The following is a 20,202-nucleotide window of genomic DNA, read 5'->3' on the forward strand; positions in this document are numbered from 1 at the left end:
TATGGCTAGGAGTAAAAGTTGCACAAGTTAGATTAATACAAGTCTCCGCCTGCCATGATAACTACGGTTCCATTGAATGAGAAATGAGTTGCATCTGCGCATCAGGAATGAAGTGCACAGTGAGTTATGCTAAGCAGTGAATTAACTGTAGGATTGCCAATATGGCATTCTGCACATAGCATGTCTGTTGCCCTCATGAACGGGCATGCCATTTCTATCGGTATTTTAAAGAGCTTGCCCTTCAACAAGAGCATACTCCCAGCATACCCTCACCATTTTCTTGAAAATGTGTTGCAAATTTCTGTTCCCCCATTATGAGAGCAACCCAAAACTGCCGATTATTTCTCAGCTTTCTTGCGCTTCTCGCAACAGTGATGCCACTACCAACTCACCACGCTTGCCTCAGGAAAAATATGAACAGGCGCAACCAAGTTGCAATCTGTTCAGGACTGCTTACAGCTAGCACCCTGCCAAACAGCTGTTGCAGCACGATAGGCACTGCACGGTGCATACTCCCTCCCCTTCCTCCCGCCACAATTCTCCGGTGCCTCTTGAATGATGGGCACACAGCATCACAATGCGACAACAACCGCCAGCAGCACAGATACTAGCACTGACGCACGTCACAAGTGCATCACAAGACAATGGCCGATTCACCCCGACGATGTGTGGCACAGAGGCAGACACTGATGTGTGCCTTAAGTGGCCTTTCATCACGCGTCCAACTTCAGTGCTTCAGTGAAGCTGGGTTGCTGCCATCAAAATATGCGACGACAGCTCCCAAATGTGGGCAACAATAATAAAATAAGCATAAGAATGCACCCCTCCACAATGCGATTATTGCAGCTGGAATGTTTTCTGCTTTTTGCAAAAAAAAAAAAAAGAGTAAGTCCAGTGAGCTATGTGCATCACATATGCAGGACCCTTTGTTTCCTGGAAAACCCCAATATTTTCAACTTTTTGCAGCTCCCGAATATTTCAGAAAAGTCAGGTTGAACTCAATTTTTACCCCAAACACTGCCTCCAAATGTATTTTACAAGAGCTAATTGCACAAGCATGCACCTGAAATCTTTGCAGGGTTATTGTATCAAGCACAACCCAAAATTGGCAAAATGCTGCTCTGACATTGTAGTGCACTACAAGTGGTAGCTGCAATGCAAATGTAAAGGCCTGGAGATGCAATGGAAATGGTAATATATGCGAACAGCTGCAAGAAATAATGAAAAAAAAAAAACAAGATGATAAACCCTTCCTTAATCCGAACAACCTTCAGTGCGGGTTTGTGAAAATGAGGTATTTTTTGCCCATCAACAGAATGAGTTCTCTCTGTTTTATCTCATTTTTTGACGCAAAAATTGCCATAAAGATGCAATTTGAGAAAGCATTTCAAGGAAATAAAAATTTCTACCAAATTTTCAATGCAAAAAGAAAACAAAGCAGCAGGTTTAAGAAAAAGAAGGAAACAAAATACTGTAATAAAGGTCTGAATGTTCAAAAGTGATAAAAAATGTGAACAGCTCTGCACCCTACACGCTCCACTGTTCACATTTCCTTTCATCGCGACAGCGTGTGCAAAAGCTCAAGTTTGAGCACATGCAAAGATGCATACAACCAACTCTCCTCTCTATATGCCTTTTCACATGTGGCTCTCACAATGACACGTCATAGTGTGACAAATACTCTAAGAAAGTGATAAGCCAGGGCAGGGCTTGCCTTTTAATCAATCACTGTTTGCAAAACTGAACCCCTTGGCATCATATATCATGCGCACATGCTTGGGACAGTTCCCAACAGGACAAGCAAGAAAGGTGCTTTTGTCCCAGTTGCCGGCTCGCCAACCCACTGCAAGCACCTGCTTATGTGAACAGCCTGATAAGAGCTCTCTCGCTGCATGAAAAATGATATATATATACGATGAGGCTGTTTGCTTAGCTTCTTTTTTGTGCTGAATTACTGTTCCCCTGACCAACTGCTGTCACTGGTGCTTTTAATTTCGCCCGTCAGGCTTCACTGCAGTTTATCCATCGCTTTGCTTTATGACGTCCCATTTTTGTTCAAGGACTGAATGTTAGCAACACATTCACTTTGCAGTAACAGCTAGTACTAAGTACCCAGTGACTCTAAGGCGCATCAGCGTGGTCAGTAACTTGGGTGCATACCACTAGCAGACCACTATAAGGCGGATGCATGTACCCCAAAATAAAATACATAAAATGCACGGTTACTGTTATCTTATACGTATATTCATTACGAATTTTACACCTTTGTGACTCACTCTCAGGAAGCACCCTCTATTTGTCCCAGCAAAATAATATCTACAAGAAAAAGCTGTCTTTTGAAATAGCTTACATACTTTTGCTGCTCAAGAATATAACAATGAGCTGCTAATGGACAGGCCTGTACAATGTGTGAATTCAAACCAGACTTTCTTTTGTGTGCTTTTCCATTCCAAGCAACACCAACAAGCAGAACAAAACATTACTTTCACAATGTAATGGCGGCTTAAACTAACGTGCACCTGTGTGACTTGTCCAGCAGTGCGCATTTTCTTTAACAAAAGATTCAAAATGAAACTTCACAGTGGCATATGCAAAAGCATCCTTCGTTTTCAAATAAGCATATGCTTCACTGCTTAAAAAGGTACTTTGCAGGTGAAAGTTCCACTATTTGATCCATGTTGGTACACCTGACAACGCAACAACAAACCACAGATGAACATTAAGCAGAACTGGTGGAATTTTAAACAAAGGAAAAAAAAAGTTAATAGATGTCAATAGAAAAACAAGGCATTTCTGTTCCGAGGAACGCGCTTTATCTATATGGCTCTGACAGCTGATACCAGAAATTTTTATCTTCCCATAATAGTACCACATTGCCAGAAGGGATGCTAAATGTACCCTTCAACCTACTCTGAACAGCTACCTTATCATCATGCCTGAGTTATGCTCCGTGCTTGACATTTGAAACAAGTGCCACTCAAAGAGCTCAACTGCCAGTGTTTACTAGATACTTGAGGCACACTTGTAGCTGGCAATGTTCTCTTATACCTGGAGCCATATGCTCAGACAATCGTGTTCAGCTACATTCTGGCTCTCGCGTGACACAGGGTCTGATGCAACGCAACACTGCAGTGAAGGGATTTCGTGCACACACTGAATTTGTACTAGACCAATTTTTTCAGAACCAAGTTGCCTCAGAAGTGCTGATGGAGTGCTGAACATCAATACAAGCACTGCCCTGACCACCCTGACCAATGAACCATATGCAAAAACATCCTTCGTTTTCAAATAAGCATATGTTTCACTGTTTAAAAAGGTACTTGCAGGTGAAAGTTCCACTATTTGATCCATGTTAGTACACCTGACAATGCAACATCAAACCAAAAGGAAGCAGTGATCCCATTAGTCTTAGCCACGCCTTGTTTTGTTACTTCAACCAGTACACTGCAAGACTGACTACCAGGAGTGGAGAGAGGAGGGAAACTGGGGCTTACATAAAAATGTATGTGGCAGAGCTTTGCTTTGAACCTCTAAGCAGATGTATGCTCAGAAAAACAGCCTTGGTGAAGAGAATATAGTTTTAACGATGCACCAGTTTTGCATGAAAAAAAAAAGAGGACACTCCTCAGACACCACGTAAAAAATATGCGAACTACTGAAAAATGTGACTGGTCTACAGCCACACAATCTCTGTTCTGTGTGTGTTGTTTTTTAATACTTGTGTACGATTCGTTTGCACTTAACTCACGCGCCTTATGCTTTTGTTGCATTACAGTTACGTAATGTCACTTTCATTTGCCCCCATCTTTAAAGGGCATGCAAGCCCCTACTCCTGTGCACCTTTCTTTATAGCTTGCACAATAATTCTGCATTTATTGGCTTTGTTTTTTAATACTTGTGTACGATTCGTTTGCACCTAACTCACACGCCTTATGCTTCTTTTGTTGCATTAGTTACAAAATGTCACTTTCATTTGCCCCCATCTTTAAAAGGCATGCAAGCCCCTACTCCTGTGCACCTTTCTTCATAGCTTGCACAATAATTCTGCATTTATTGGCTTAAAAAAATTGGACTTCTCTCCAATCGCAGCTTACAACACGTAAGCTATGCATGCTACTCTAGTGGCACAGTGAATACTGGCACATGAATGTGTTCAACTGCTTGCACATGGAGCTTTCAGGGAACAATCCTTTTCTCTTTGTTTCTTTTACCACTGTAATTATCCGGACAGAATTTGGTACGACTGCAGTCTTGGGCTGAACATTCCTACTGCTGTACTTGGTTATGTTACTTCAACCCTTTTCCCAGGACCTCTGCTAGGAAAGATCACCACCATGCTGCAATCTTTCAGCAAAGTACCAAAACTGAGTACAGCCTCATGTCTGGCTAGACGTGAGCAGGAAACCTGCAAGGGGTTTGAAACATAAATCCACTCTCCAGCCTTTCCCCACTGAAATGGCCAGTGAGTGAAATTTGTTTTGCTGTGCCATGTGGCAAGACATTGCATATGCTACCTGTGACAAGAACTTAAAGTTACAAGCTGAGAATGCTCAATTAAACAGCATAACAGACTGCATCCCTAGCCATATGTTTCATTCTAGCTGCAGCAGAGATTCAGTAAATCATGAGAGCAACAGTTGATGATCCCTGTGAAATTTAAATAAACACACCCAAACAAACCCTACAGAAGAAATTTTACGGAACTTTGCAACAGATAGCATGGTTTGTTCTTAGTCTTACAAAGCGTAATGGTTAACTGACAAGTATTTGTATTTCTTGACACAGAAAACCTGCGTGCTTTTAAAATTACAATACTGCTTGGCCCACGGCTAAGAAGTATGTGAGCGTTTGAGCAAGAATTCCAACCCCAATATCAGAGTGCCAGGTGAACCTCTTCAGTATTTTTAACAGCTAGGGGAACCCAGCTTGTTAAAGTTTAGCTCAGTATAGTAGTGCACTGTCAACACCCAAAGACAGCACTTACGCACAAGCATTGTAGCTGAAAAGAGAGCAGGCACTACAAGTTGGTGGCATGCACATGCGCGTCATTAAATATATATATACAGAGCAGTGGATCTCAAAGGGGCAGTTGGTGATGCTGCTGTGGTGGAAACGACTAAGCATTGACTTGAATTGTGGACAATTTCCATGGGACGCACAGAAACAGCAGGCAAGCCATAAAGGTTCCTGCCCACTAGGCTAGGACACTTATGAAGAAAACCGCAAGGCCCACCTGACATAAAGCGAAAAGCCTCATATCCAATCTAAAAAATTCAATGTCAGAGAAGGACATAAAATTTTGATCTTTGAGTGAAAAGGATGAAAGAAAAATAATTATTCACAATTGGGGAAGATGATAACTGTAGATGATGTCAGGACGGCGCAAAAGGAACAAGGACAAGAGAGGCACAAGAACAAAACAGGACAGGCACCTCTCTTGTCCTTATTTCTTTCGTGCCGTCCTGACATCAACTACAGCTATGAATAAACTAGCCCAAACCAAAGTACTGCTTGAAAATGATAACTTGGAAACTAAAGGGTGATACAAGAAAGGAGCTTGCTTTTGGACAGCAGCACATACACTTTGCGGACAGCCAGGACAAGTATAGTACAGAGACACGCACTTCGCAACCAATCATCATTTGGACTGCCACTTGCCACAGTGGGCAGGGCTTCACCCGGGGCCTCATTTTCTCTGTGCCATATCCCCCTCTAATGATTACGAATTAAAAAAAAAAAAACTCTGATAAGGGCACTATTTATCATTCTACTCCAGAAACTTGTCGTACGTATTTATACATATTCTGGGGTCTTGTAGAGAGCATCTGCAAGCTACCGAGTATGCATCTGTATATCAACTGCCATTTACAAGCAATGACAGCTTCGATGCAACGCGGTGCCGATTAGCTGCACACCTGCACGTTCACACCAGCTGCTACACGCCATTTTATCGTCGTGCGGAGGATAAGTGCGGCCATGTGCAGCCTTCATCACTCTGTGCATATCCCCTGATGTTTTAAAAGAAATAATGCGCATGGAGTAGCAGAGTCGTACGCTCCAACTCGGGCAAAACAACAAAATGCTATGAATGTGACGAAGCTTCGCGGACAGCCACCCCCATGGTTGTGCTAACCATGAAAACAATGCCACCGGTCCACATATAAATGAGTTGCAGTGGACCATGCAACCACAGCTTGCAACCTTCCGCTGTGTGTATATATAGCCTGTTCCAACAGACTGCAAAATCACACCACTGGGACAGTGAAGTAGGTTGTGGGAACCCTTACGAGAGCCCAGAGTGGTGCAACGTTTAGCTTGGTTTCATTTGGAATTTTTTCATTAAATAACTGCTATTTGTGTCTACCAATGTCTGCAGTTGTCTTTGCACTTGCATCTGGGTGACAAGGCCTCACCAGCACTGCCCCAAAAAATGTTACAACGCCTGTTTAAACGGGCAGACAACAAATTTTTTGGATACGTGTTCATTTTCCCTTGGAATGGTGCACAGGACTTAAGTAGAGATGGACACCACATGGAATCGGGCTACACTTGGTAAGTAATTTTTGCAGATTAATTTCTTCATCCATTGCTTTGGCTTGAACTACTAAACAGCAGCAATGACGTCACATGAAAGGGAATCATGCATGCACAAAAAAACTGCAGTATATTATTTTTTTTGCGCACTTCCTGTCATTCCAGCCCCTGGGGCAGGCTAGAGCAAGAGTTGGAGCAAATTAGGATGACAAAGCAGTGCATGGATTTCAGTTTTCGTATGACTAAAGTAATCTCAACCTCACGGGTGCTGTCAGAGTCATCATTCGATTAAATCCTGTTTACCAGGTGCTGACAAATTCTACATTTTTATCCATGCTTATTGTCTCCTATGTAGATCCCTGCAAAGACCACGCAACAAAAATTTTCCGCCTCCACCCCTTTAGCATCCTTCATGCCACTGAGGCACGGTACAAGATGCCAGGAGAAATTTGTAAAACATCGCAGTTCACGAGAGGTCGCTTGGGGGGCCCGCCCCACATGCGGAGGCGTTGCCGCCCTGTCTCCCTCGTACAAGGGCGGCCGCGGCGGCCCAAGAGATAAGGATTGCGACGGGCCCCCGCGCAAAAAAAGACGAGGAGGGGCGGAAAAACAAACAGCGCACGCGCACACAAAAAAACGCCGTGTCCGCGAGAGAGCCGAGCGCGCGCCAATAACAATGGGCAAGAACACACAGCTGCGCGTGCTGCAGCTCTCCAGCTTCGGCCGACAAGTCGAGGTGAATACAAAAGGCCATTTCGCGGAGCGTTACTGTTCTTTTTGTTATTTTTGGCTCCCCCCCCCCCCCCCCCCCCCAATCGTCCCTTCCAGCTCTCCACCGCATCTCTGCCGCCTTTTGAAGAAGCGCTGCGGGGAAGCAAGCGTCTGATAATAAATACAACCATAAACGAAAAAAAAAAAAGGAACGACTCGGAAGGAGCAGGCATTCCTTTCACGTAGTAGTAGTAGCAGGAAGACTGCCTTTTTTGTATGAAAGAAATAAAGGTGGCAAAAGAACGCTCTGGGTCATGAAATGCCGCGGTAGCAGACACCGTCGCCGGTCAAACACATCCGGAACACGACCACGCAAGAAGCAAACCAGAAAAAAAAAAAGTGCGGGGGAGAAAAGGAGGGCCAGAGGGTGGGGAGGTGGCGAGAAACGTCTCGCTTCAACGCGATCGGCAACGTCGGCGACGCAAGCGTTGCTGCGGCTCCCCTTTTAGCGCCTCGTCGTTTTTTCTTCACGAAGTCAGCGCGTTTCAGAACAAACAACCAACCGTTTCGACGCCGGCTCAGCGCCGATAAGCAGCGGTTGTTGCGACACCGTCTGCTAGGATTTCTCGCGCGCGCGCGCGCGCTTGGCGTCGTATGCAAACGTGAAAAAAAAAGGGGGGGATTTGCAATTTTTAAACTAATCGCGTAATTGTGGCAGCGACCGACGATCGCATAAAACGCTCGCCACGTGCTGGCAGCGGAATAATATCAATAATATAAAAATAATGGCGCTACGCTGAACCCGTACTAGTCGACGCCGAGGCGGAAACGCATGCCAGCAGCTCGTCACTCGATTACCACTGCTCTCCGTCGTATTCGCCGACGTGAAAGCACGAAGGCGGTCTTTTATTCCTCGTTTTCTTGTGCCACCACCCTTCTCCGTGCACATTCGGCGCAACTTCCTTCAACGTCCAGTAAACTGGCACGCTGCATGCTCGCCCGTCGGCCCGCAAAATAAAGGTCAAGGCTCGCCACAACGTTTGCTACTGGTCGACTAAGACCCCATTCCTCATCCCATTCTCTCGCAGCTCGACCAAGAAATTCACTTTACTTTTGACACCGCAATCAGTGGGCAAACTTGCGCTCACAGCGAAGTCGAAGCTCTCCCATCGAGCAGACACAGCCTAACTGAAGGAAGCGACACTGGCGAATCTCTCACCTCCCGCAGAGTTTTAATCGCCAGCCGTACCCTCCTCACAAGCCCACTTCGATTCGTTGCAGCATTACAACACGCAGGCGAATCGGGACGCAGATACTAATCGTGCCAATAAAAACATCGACCGCACGCGCGTGCCAAGTTGGCAAGAAGGTGCGAAAGATGCTGCTTTTTCTCCGCGCGGTATTTTGTAGCGCCATAAAACTGTTCCCGAGAGGCATTACCGATCGCCTCAAGGCCCGAGGTCGCCCACATTGGAACGTCGAAGCACAGCCTAATGATCTTTAGCCGGCGCACGGCTTCATGCAAGAAACGTGCCACTAACGCCCATCGTACGTGCGACGGTCCTCGTTCCGTGCGTGAGACGATCTGGCCAGCTCTCGTGTTTCACCAGAGAATTCCGAAATGATCGAGCCTAGCCCGTGCGCAGCAAGGTTCGACGTGACGCTAGCGTGCAAGCAATGCGCGGGTGCACAGCGGCGTAAACACCAATAAAAACAAACAACACACTTACCCCAGTTGAAAACCGGGCAACGCCTCTCAAATGTTCACGGTATCGAATGCATATGAGCGCAAGTTTTTCGCCTGGACGCGAGTTTTTACGAGCTTGTCGTTAATTACTTCCAGCCATTGCTGCTACTGCTATCACGTTCGCGTGAAACTGCGCCGGCTTGTGCGGAGCTATTCGCGCGCTGCGATCGCAGAACACCGTGCACGCTTCGGGCACGGTCGGGCTAAATGCACATCACCGATGCGCTGGTGCATCAGTATTTCACGTAAATATGAAAACGCAATGCACCTTAAAATATGTTAGGCCTAGCGAACAACGCTTGCGGGATACGGTCAATTAGTCAGTACGGCTAACGCGGACGGACAGACTTTTCGCTGTCGATACGTAAGAGAGACATTTACCTTTGTATTGCGAAAAGTTACTTCCTCGATGCGGGGTCATGCCTTCGTCGCCGAATCGATGATTCGGCTACAAAGAGGAGGCCAATCCATTCCTATTTACTTCCAACACCTCCGCCATGTTGAAAAACGGAGTGACAACTACACACGTCACGGCGACGTCACGCCCTACGAAAGCGATAACGATCGCCGCGAGGAGCCCACTCAACCCTGTGGTCTTAATCGGTGTTAATCGGGGGTCGCCTGCGGTCGCCACCTAATTGTCGTCGCCCGTGAAGTGATGTGACCCGCTCTCGCGCCGCGAAGTCTCGGCCAATTCCTCGCGCTTTATTTCCCGCCCGCGCGCGCTGGTGGCGACGCACTCGCCGCATCAAACGGTGGCTCGCGCATCGAAACTGAAACCTCTGAAACCGCAATTTCGCGCCCGTCGACGCCGCTGCGGTCACTTGCTCGCTGTTTCAGCACTTCCTTGCCGCTCCTGCAGCTGTTGCGCTAGCGTCGCTTCGAGCCATTTTCAACACGTTGCTTGCGAAGCTGGCCGTGCTAAGCAATGGAAATTTAGTCGTTAAGAAGCGAAACGCAGCGCCAGTTGCCGACAATCGTAGACGCGAGATTGCGCAAAGCAGCTATCTGCGCCCCTTCTCATTTTGATTCACGTTTGCGTCGCACGTGATGACGTGTGCATTTAATTGGAGAGTGCGCACTGAGTAATATGCAACATCGACAAAGGATAGTGAAAGGAATTCTTTCATGTAAATCGCTTAGTTTTCGTTACGATCAGCGCTAGCAGCGCCAGGGAGACACATCGGAAATTTTAAAAATCTCCAACAGCGACGTCGCCGTGCAAATTCGCAATACTTCATTAAAAGCAATTGATGTGAAGGCAGTTTTTAGCATTTCATTTTTCCGACGCAGTCGAATTGAAGGGCTGCTCGAAGTTAGATATCGCATTGTTCTGAAATTAAATGCATTTGTTTCCCGCGCCACATCGGCTGGATTGTGATTCAACACTTGCGTGACGATTGATTGATGTCCGCCATGATTGAAAAGTAATAATAATAATTTGTTTTTGGGGAAGGAAATTGCGCAGTATCTGTCTCCCCAACCGCGCCGTAAGGGAAGGGATAAAGGAGGGAGCGAAAGAAGAAAGGAAGAAAGAGGTGCCGTAGTGGAGGGCTCCGGAATAATTTCGACCACCTGGGGATCTTTAACGTGCACTGACATCGCACAGCACACGGGCGCCTTAGCGTTTTGCCTCCATAAAAACGCAGCCGCCGCGGTCAGGTTAACAATAACAATAATAATTGTTTTTGTGGAGAGGAAATGCCGCAGTATCTGTCTCATATATCATTGGACACCCGGGAACTCCGGATAATAGGCGTAGTCGTTTTTTTTTTTTTGCCACTGAGTACTGAGGAGCGAAAATAGGTGCCTGGAGAAAAAGCTGCGCTCTATCGGTGCAGCTTGACGGCGTTCCAGCTGCTATCACTAGCCGAGCGCACTAACCAATGAACCACCGCGGCGGGCCCATGACTGAAAAGAAAATTGGTTTTTGAGGAAAGGAAATGATGTATAACTGTCTCGCATATTTCGGTGGACACCCGAGCCGCGCCGTAAGAGAAAGGATAAAGGAGGGAGAAAAAGAAAAAAATGGTGAACGCTTAAGCTTCGGCTTTAGGAGTGGGATGCGACAGCGTGTTGCAGCTTGCCAGGTAGTCCAAGGAACACCATCGCCCGTCCGGCGCGACGTCTTGCCCGTTAAACAATTAAGGAAAGGAAATGATGCCTGTCTCACATATCTCGGTGGACACCCGAACCGCGCCTCAAGGGAACGAAAATGATGAAAATTGGTTTTAAGGAAAGGAAATGCCGTGTCTCACAAATCTTGGTGGACACCCGAACTGCGCCGTAAAGGAGGGAAAATGAAATGAAAATTGGTTTTAAGGAAAGAAAATTACACCTGTGGACACCTGAACCGCGGGGTAAGTAATGGTTTATTATAATAATGAAAAGGAAGGGTAAGATTTTTGCTAGCCCTGGCATCTGCCATTGATACTGAAGCACCTGAGCTGGGGCAGCGGAAATAAAGGACAGCAGGCAGAATGGAGAAATGAAAGAGGTGAGCTGGTGACAGGAAGAGAGGATGGAGAGGTATATAACATACACAATTTAACTATTTACACAACGAGACACAATGAGAGGTATGTACAACTTGCGTGCCTGATTAGTTCAGGGGAAGGAATATTTCCAACGCATGGTGCTGACAACTACAGCTACTACATACTAATACGACGCCGACGGCTTTTCAACCGAACCAGCTGTATACGCTGTCGCGTAAAAAATGTGCCGTAGTGGAGGTATAATTTCGACCACCTGGGGTCTGTAACTGTGCACTGAATATGGCAATATCCAGAAATATGGCAATATCTGGGACACCAAAAGACAGTGCGCAATTGTCCAGTGATAAGTAACTGCATTGCTCTGCATGTAACAAACTGGGCCTACACAAGAGCCAATATTATTTTAGGCAGAATTAGGGCAATGCAGTCACTGCAGGCGTAGGCAGCGGGTTTAGGCGACCACTCTACAGTGGTTGGGCTGCTGGACTAGCTCAACGGCAGCGCCAAAAAGCCCTCCACAGATACTCCCTGTCATTCAAGCAAGAATCTGCACATAATTTTGCAACTGGAAAACGGACAACAGCACGAACTACAATTGTAGGATGACCACCATTAAAGGCATGCAGTTGAACAGCTAGAACATTGAACATGCAAAAATGCATCGCATATGGAATAAATAGGCACAAAAGTCATATAGACAATGTTGCTGATCAATAGTTCTCCAGGAGCACAGGCTCAAAATGCATATCTAAATCTTTATCAAGGTCACATTTGCATGTTCTATTGTTGCTTGGAGTATCTGCTCATCATATAAACAACGTACCTGGAATGAATAGATCTTGATGGCCTATGGTGCACCCCTATGATGCAATCTGAACAAGTTGAGATCTCCGAGAGATGTTCTGAATGGAAGCACACTCTGGATGTCCATGGGATGTGCACAGGGCCCTTTGTTTTCGTGAGTTCTTCTTGGAGAATTCGGGGAATAAAAATTGTGCAATACTTTTGTGCAAACTTCGGGTAAAAACCAGATCGTTCAGCAAAAAGTTCCATAATTCAGGTTTTTTCGAATATTTTTCAGGAAAAAAAATATACTATGCATGCACCCTCATTTGTGCTGGACATGAAACGTGTTTTCTAGAGATTTCAAGAACATGGAAATGGTAGTTTGCACTGAAAAATGGTTTATCAAGGCAGATTTTTTTGCTCGTCTATCACAATTACTTTATTGAGTACATCATCGATCTCCTATGCAGCCCTGCCTTAGTACACTGCGAGAACAATCATTCAGCATCTCAGCTGCCATTTTAAATGTGCAAGTGCCTTGGAGCAGGGCAGCTTTAGCATGACTAGCACTTGATACAGCGATGCCATTGATACATCTTATCACTGACCCAGTTCTGGCATGTTATGCAACGCTTTTTAAACGTATATTTAAGTTTCATCATGAATAACAAGCATTAATAGAGGTTTAAAATCATTAGTTAAAGGTGCACTGAACAGGAATCTGAACTAGTCTTTACTGCAGTAAATTGATCTACATGCTCTGAGCATTTAGAAACTTCCAATTACTGTCCTGTGCAACTGATTCCCTTAATTTAAATCGCATTAAACGTCCCGGCTCCCGCCTTTTCTTTTTAACTCAATGCTGAAGGTAGGAGGAGTCAACCAACGCGTGGAGTGCCTTTCAGCCAGTCGCGTGACGGCTTGCCGCTCTGCCATCAGCGGAGTGATATGTAAATCAAAGTCCATGCGTATTGTTATTTCCGTGGGCCTAATTGGCGGCTACGTTGTCTGCGACTGAAACTATTTATTCACAGAAACCTAAAAAACAAAATGAAAATGGAAGCGAAGCCGCCACTGGACTGTGTGAAAGGCAGTCCATGCATTGGTTGACTCCTCCTACCTTCAGTGTTGAGTTGAAAAAAAAAAGGCAGGAGCCGGGATGTTTAATGCGATTTAAATTGGGGAAATTGGCCGCATGGACAATAATTTGAAATTTCTAAGAATGCTCGGGGGGACGTGCAGATCGAGCTCCCGCGGTAAAAAGATGAGTTCAGATTCCTCTTTACAGCACCTTTAATGAAAACACCCCTCACGAATAAGCAAAACATATCCCGATTTTTGCACAGCATCTTCAACTTTGTGCACTACAAAACTTGCGTTCTCTAGAAGGCGCATTTTTGGGTAGACATAGGATTTAACATTTTAAAAAACCTATTTGGGGTGAAAGAATCGCGTAAATTAAGGTTTTACCCCAAAACGAAGGGTGCTAGAAATACACAATTAACTAGACTGGGGTATCCTTGTTTCCACAAGGTGCGAGAGAGGGTTGAAAGGTTGACATTATGGACTGTGCATGCCAAAGTCTGGGCTCCAGTAGTCAGCTTTCTGCTTCCATTTGCCATGCCACCATTTTCAGAGATGCTAATATTGTTTGCAATATTTAAACAAGGCATTTTTTTAGACCACGAAGATAACCCATGTTCAATGCTAAATTGAGAGATGAAATAAGAAAGGTTGCTTTTGCAGGCAACCTTACCTTCCTTTAATCTAGCTGGATGCAGTGCTAACATGATGCAGCTGTCAATTCAGGCAACTTTACCTTCCCTTAGCATAGCTGGATGCAGTGCAAACTTAACGCAGCTTTCAATTTAAGTGGTGGTAAACAAAAAACATTTTGCATAATGTAACTTGACACAAAAAGAAAAAGAAGCTTGGTTATAACCACAAAGCTTTCTTGCTTCCAAGAACAGATCCTGAAACACCACATGCGCTCAAAAGACGAAGTGAAAGCCACATCACGCACGTGCTATACAGTCAGCAGATTCAAGTTATTGAACTGAAACACAAGCTTGATAATTTATTTATTTCTCCAAATAAAAACAAATTTCGTGGCAGATATGTCGCATTCTGTATTTCCTCTTGACACCTAACACTTTTCTCACTTTCTTTTGACCACCGTTTGCTTGAAAAATGCCCTCAGTGCTAGAACACGCTTAGCTATTACAACTGTAAGAGGTACAAAGTGACTTACAAATGTCTGCATTTAAAAGAAAGGTTACAAAGCAGCTTACTGCAGTATGTCTGAGACCTGCAGAATTCTCAGTTTGTTTTGAAATCACACAGTTCACTTTGACATTGTTGAAACAAGATATTTTGCAGACATTGCACAGCAAAGTCAAAGATATCAATGGTCAGGTGACAGAAAATCTAAGTCGCAGGCCTTCTGCAGAAAGCACACCTGCGTCCATTCACACATTTTCTGGCAAGGCAATGCTCACATTGGAAGACCACATATTCACGCGAATGTAATAACTATGCCAAAGGAGATTACAACTGCAGTTGATCGCTGGTCTCCAGAGTTGCAGTTAAACTTTGTGCAAAGCATAAACACTTTGCTTAAAGTTTGGTAAGCTGAGCTATCTGTTAAAAAAAAAAAAAAACGAATATATAGCCACCAAAGGACTGTACTCAGTCCATTCTGTACATGGAAAATTTTAAAGCTTCAGGTCTGTGTGGTAGAGGTAGCAGCATAGCAAGCGTGTTTACCCAGCAGGAAACTTTACTATGGCAGTCAGAAATAGTGTGTTTCACTTGCGTGGCGCACTATGAAGTGGTGATGTGTAATCCATTACTGGCAAGTTTTGGAGGTTAACAGGGCAATCGGGGCAGCAGTCTAATCAGAACAACTTAATAAGAAAAAAAAATATTACTAAGATATGGCAATTCTACACCAAAAATGTGCTGCAATTTCTGTTACCAGCAGCGCATGGTTTGTAGGCTTAGTGTACGTATATAATGTTTGCATGTGTGAAGAGGTTGAAGGCAGAGCAGAGCGTGCCATTAGGAAACATTGAATGCTATGTCGGAAAATGTTTCACTGGTAAGATTCGCCTGCTTTGCCTGGACGACAAGTGATGAAGTACAAGGTCAAGTGTGCTTGAGGTTCCGTTCAAATAGCACTAACAGGTGCAAAAAGCCTAGCCAGAGGTGCGCCAGCCTAATGAGATTTGGACGGAAATTACGCGGAGGTTTCGTGTTGACGCAGTGTGTAGACGCGGCTTCGTGAAGCAAAATAAGAAAGTAAGCAACATTATGCTGGCAGCAGTTGAATGGTCCACAAATGGCACATTAAAGCGCATGGCCTGAGCAGCCAACCCCTGTTATGAATACGTTGTGTTTAGCATAGGTAGTTGAAAGTGACCTGGCACACAGCAAGAACTTTTCAACAACATAAAGGAATATGTAACAAAAGCTCTGAAGTCAAGCACGTTAGGAAATTTCCACCTCTTACATATTTAAAAAAAGACCTAACAGCTGAACTTCGATCAGAAAGGCAGTTGGTTCTTTACGTAGAAGCTACTGCCAATAATTATCACATGCAAAAGCAGCTTCAAACGCTGACCTGCCGCATCTTAACTACAAGCAGAGTTTGCCACATGTCCGCACTGTAGAGTTTCTTCCAGCAAGGAAGGCCTCCACTGCACCATATGCCCTTGCATTTTCAATCAACTATATACAGTCAATCAGTAAATGCGTACACACAAACCAAATAAGGCAAACTCAAATGTACACACTATTAGACAGACCAAGCTTATTACAGATTGTCAGAAACACACTGCAACTGAACTTTAGTATGCACATGCTGTCTAAACATATCCCTATCACACAAACAACACATTTCATGAACTTCACAGTCTCTTCCACAATGCATGGCTGAACAGTTCAAAGCGCAGCGGGGACTAGCACGCGTCAGCCTCTAAGTACGAACGTAATTACATTGCCCAACTGAGGTAAAAAAATCACGAGGGTGTTAATCATGCAGCTGTAGAGCTGCAATAAATAGTCAAAAACAGGCTCGAAGACAAATCCTCACGCATGCTTCTAGTCTTGCAAAACAGACACGACGTAAATTCGTCAACTACACGTATGGCTACAAAAAAACTTGCCAGTACATGTACGCTGCATGCACAATAAGGCCTATGCAGTTAAAAGAAGGAGAAACAGTTTACTTGTAAAATTGATTTGCATAAATTACTTTGCCATCTAATAGGCTGATTTCTAGACATGTCTCATGACGCTGCTCATTCACGTATTTTAGAACAGTGCATACAAAATGACAACTTTCGTGGCTCATGCTGGTAAAACAAGAATTGTTGGGCACAGCTTTCTATAAACCACTTCCTAAAGCATCATTGCTTGTTGTCAATGAGACTCAATTCTGTTGCAAGGAAAATCCCGATGACAAAAATGTGATATGAACTTTTCCCCTCGAGCTACTGTAGCCTATCGAAACCTCGTTAGCAAAATGACATGCAGACTAGAAGCAACTCTTGACTGCACGCAGAAGAGTACTCTCCCATGCTCAGCACTGTTTAGAGGGTGCAAAAGAATGAGGAGAAAGAAAAGCACTAGAAACAGAACGCATCCCAAAATGACTTTTTTTTTGTGTTGAGGTGCAACGACAGGAGTGAAATGCACAGGTAAATTAGCTTTACGAAGCAGAATTAACGAGGGAATGTCGTAGAGGCAGCAACCACTTCTGAGAAAGCGGATAGTAAGTGGCAACATTATTTCGATGCACTCGCGTAGCATCCATGGAAGACGAATCTGCCGCATCATTACCTCTGCTGAAGGCTTTTGTCAAGTGGCTGCACTGCATGACACTCAAAGCCAGGCAGGAAAGGTGCAGCAACAGTGGCGAGGAGTCTGACAGCTGTAAAAACCTACATATTCAAAGTTGGAGCCGAACAGACTTCCCCTGCAGCACCTGCAGTGTCGGTTCTGAATTTAAACGTCGCACTAATCTGGTGGTCAGACAGAATAAGAAAATCGAAGGCAGTGACTAGGGCACTGGAAGTTGTCTGTGGCCATGCAGTTTGCAAAGCTGGCATAGTAGTATCACAAGCAACAAGCAGTTGGTGGCATTGTAGTTTTGTGGACATCGAGTTAAGAGGTGCATTGATCGCAGAGAACATGCAAGTGGGGCAGCTGTATATAAATCACATGCTAGACTTAAAATCAGCAGCTCTTATAATGTATAAACCCATGCAAAGATTGCACTATGTTTGCCTCCAAGATTTACAGGATGACAACTTTTTTCTTTCTGAAGCAGTCTACAAAAATGTAGAATAATGTTCTAAATAAAGTAAACATACTTTTTGTTAAAGAAAGCATTACACAAAATACTAAGGTACAACCTTTACACGGGGCTATGCAGCAACTCATACATGCTTCTACGTTAACTGCTTGTGATGTGTTAGCCTTGATTTTTGGTGAGAGTACAGACAAATGTGTCTTGAAGGCCAGCTAAAGAGAATTGGCAACACTTACTGTGCACCTTGTAGTAGGGTACGACCACACACTCAAGCCAATTCTGCATAAAATACTTAAAACAAAATTCCACTGCTTTCAGGTCGCTCACAATCTTATCAAGTGTGCATATTTAAACTGACTGCAAAAACTCATTAAAAAAGAAAATTGTGTCAGGCCACACACTAAAAGAACTTCGTGCCGGAGTAGCTTAAAAAAGTTCACCAGAATGCCAGAAAATAACTGCCATCTTGAACAAAAGCTCAATGACAAGCAACAGGACCTAAATTCAAGATAGAGTGCACAAAATAAACTGTTTGCACCATCAGAGATTCTTTCAAGTCAGTTCTGCACTGCTATGTTTTATTCCTCCCATTGCCGAGCTTCGTGGCACAAACTACATCACCACAGGCAGACATTACTTTCAAGAAAAAGAAACCGAGCCATGAACAAAGTGCCTGTGACTGAATTTCTCTTTAACCGTCACACCTCTCTGCTTTAAGGCTTGACATTCCTAAGAATACATGGCCACAAGCAAAGCCTTGGCCGATGACTGATGGAGGTTCTTGCCACAGCCCACACCAGATAGGTATCCAAGCTTACCATCGCTATGCTGCAATCATTGAGAACATTCGATGATGAATGATAAAGGCCAGCGTCCTTAATCGCCCAGACAAGGAGCGGAACAAGCGAGAAGTACTGGGGGCAGTTCGTCACATGTGCGTGACGCAGGGTGGCGCTGTGGTGCCGCAGTCACCGTCCGGCCTGTCTGTAATGCCCTCATTTCCAGCCGCGTCGATGACGATTGCACTGTCAACGCTGGTGTCTTCCTGAGGCGATGCGAGCCGTAAGGCACTTGGTTGGAGACCGCAGTCGCGTGAGCGGCGAGGCCCACTACCACTTGTGATGGAGGACTCCCGCGACAGTGGCGTCCATGGGGACTGGTCCTTGAGTTCTTCCTGAAGCTCCTTGTAAGGAGCTGTGCCACTGAAGAACCGCAGCTGGAGCTGCTTGAACACGAAGCCCTGCACAAAGTAGTTCTGCGAAAGAAACGCGAGTATTGTGCTTGAGATACTACTGCTATGTGAACCAAGTACAGCTCTTCCATGCTTCAGTAATATCATGGCAGCATTGACCAGACGGTTGTTCACTGTCCCATGAAGGAGTACGGTGGCGAAACAGACAAGGTTATGAGCATGTCCACATAAAGCATTTATGCATAAAGCATAAAAAAAAAAGTTGCAGCATCCTCTGCTCAGCTGTTTTTACGGCCTGATGCAACTCCCACTGCTTGTCTGCTAGAGTCAATTTCGACACAGTGGTCCTCCGTGGGATACTGAGCAGCTGTCTGGTCAACGCTGCCATGATATTGCTGAAAAACTGGAGGGCTGTACATCTGCAGACAAACGAAGATGGATGATATACCCCACTCTTATAACTCCATTCGTGTATGTTTAAGTGAGAGGCATGGAAATTTTGAGGCATGGAGCAGCCATTAGAGACCATACTGACCTGCATGACAGTGACGAACAAGGTAGACTGAGAAATAGTGCTCCAGCACAGTTAGAATGCTGTAAACTGTACTGAAAGCCTGAATTTGAATCTTGATGGCCACCACCTTGTCTAAAAAAACACATTGAGCATATCTGCATACCTAAGCTGACACTGAAATTCCCTGGCAATGTAGCACTTGAACAAAGCCTGTTGTCGTGCAATGCACCCGTGCACAATGTGCACAGTCACCAACTCCAAAAAATTTTGCAGTTATTATACTTTGCTATATGTTGTCTACTTCTTCATTATGCATCAGTTTCTTGAATATGGACAACTAGAAACTTAAGAACCTCTTTCTAGAAGAATCTTCCCGATTGTAAGTGGGTTCGCTTTGATCAGTCTAACTTGTCTCTTAAAGAAACACTGCAGACAAACTGAAGCTGGCCTGTACTGACAGATTTACCATTTTCTAATGATAGAGAGACGCTGCTTTCCCTAAAGACAGCTTTTCAACAAAGCTTCTATATGCTACAAAACACTAAACATGAAATGCAGGTATCTCTGCCACCAAACGTTTTTGCATTAGCAAACTGCAACAACGATGCCAAGACCAATTTTATTAATGCGGATCTCTGAGGCTAGGTAGGCTACACCACCAATCACTTACGAATGGCTGTCACGGAGTCGTTTCAAGTTGTGATGTCAAGCATTTAAACCAAGTGGTGGGAAAAAAATGTGTTCCATTTTGTAATCCAATTTTCTCAGAAACGAATTGATCTTTTCTTGCTCAACAAACGACAACATAGCCACAAAAGACCAAGCAGTTGATTCAATTACCATAAGAATAGAAACCGAATGACGTTGTCATTGGTGCCCCTTTAAAGCGTTTGACGAATGTGTTGT

General features: G+C 44.6%; 2 protein-coding genes across 3 annotated transcripts in view; both read right to left on the minus strand.

The window, feature by feature from the left end:
• Positions 1–9,503, minus strand: part of LOC144120832 (uncharacterized) — a 63,257-nt gene extending 53,754 nt beyond the window's left edge. Inside the window, exon 1 of the mRNA XM_077653588.1 lies at positions 9,374–9,503. The gene's annotated coding sequence lies outside the window, so the exon portion shown is untranslated. The remainder of the gene's footprint in view (positions 1–9,373) is intronic.
• A 4,837-nt stretch (positions 9,504–14,340) lies between these two features.
• anne (polyamine-transporting ATPase anne boleyn) overlaps positions 14,341–20,202 on the minus strand; it is a 138,300-nt gene continuing 132,438 nt past the window's right edge. For both annotated transcript variants that reach the window (XM_077653591.1, XM_077653590.1), the window contains exon 28: positions 14,341–18,845. In XM_077653591.1, coding sequence (XP_077509717.1) covers positions 18,519–18,845 — 327 coding nt within the window. In that variant the 3' untranslated portion in view covers positions 14,341–18,518. The remainder of the gene's footprint in view (positions 18,846–20,202) is intronic.

Source organism: Amblyomma americanum, chromosome 2, assembly GCF_052857255.1.
Source record: "Amblyomma americanum isolate KBUSLIRL-KWMA chromosome 2, ASM5285725v1, whole genome shotgun sequence".
NCBI lineage: Eukaryota > Metazoa > Arthropoda > Arachnida > Ixodida > Ixodidae > Amblyomma > Amblyomma americanum.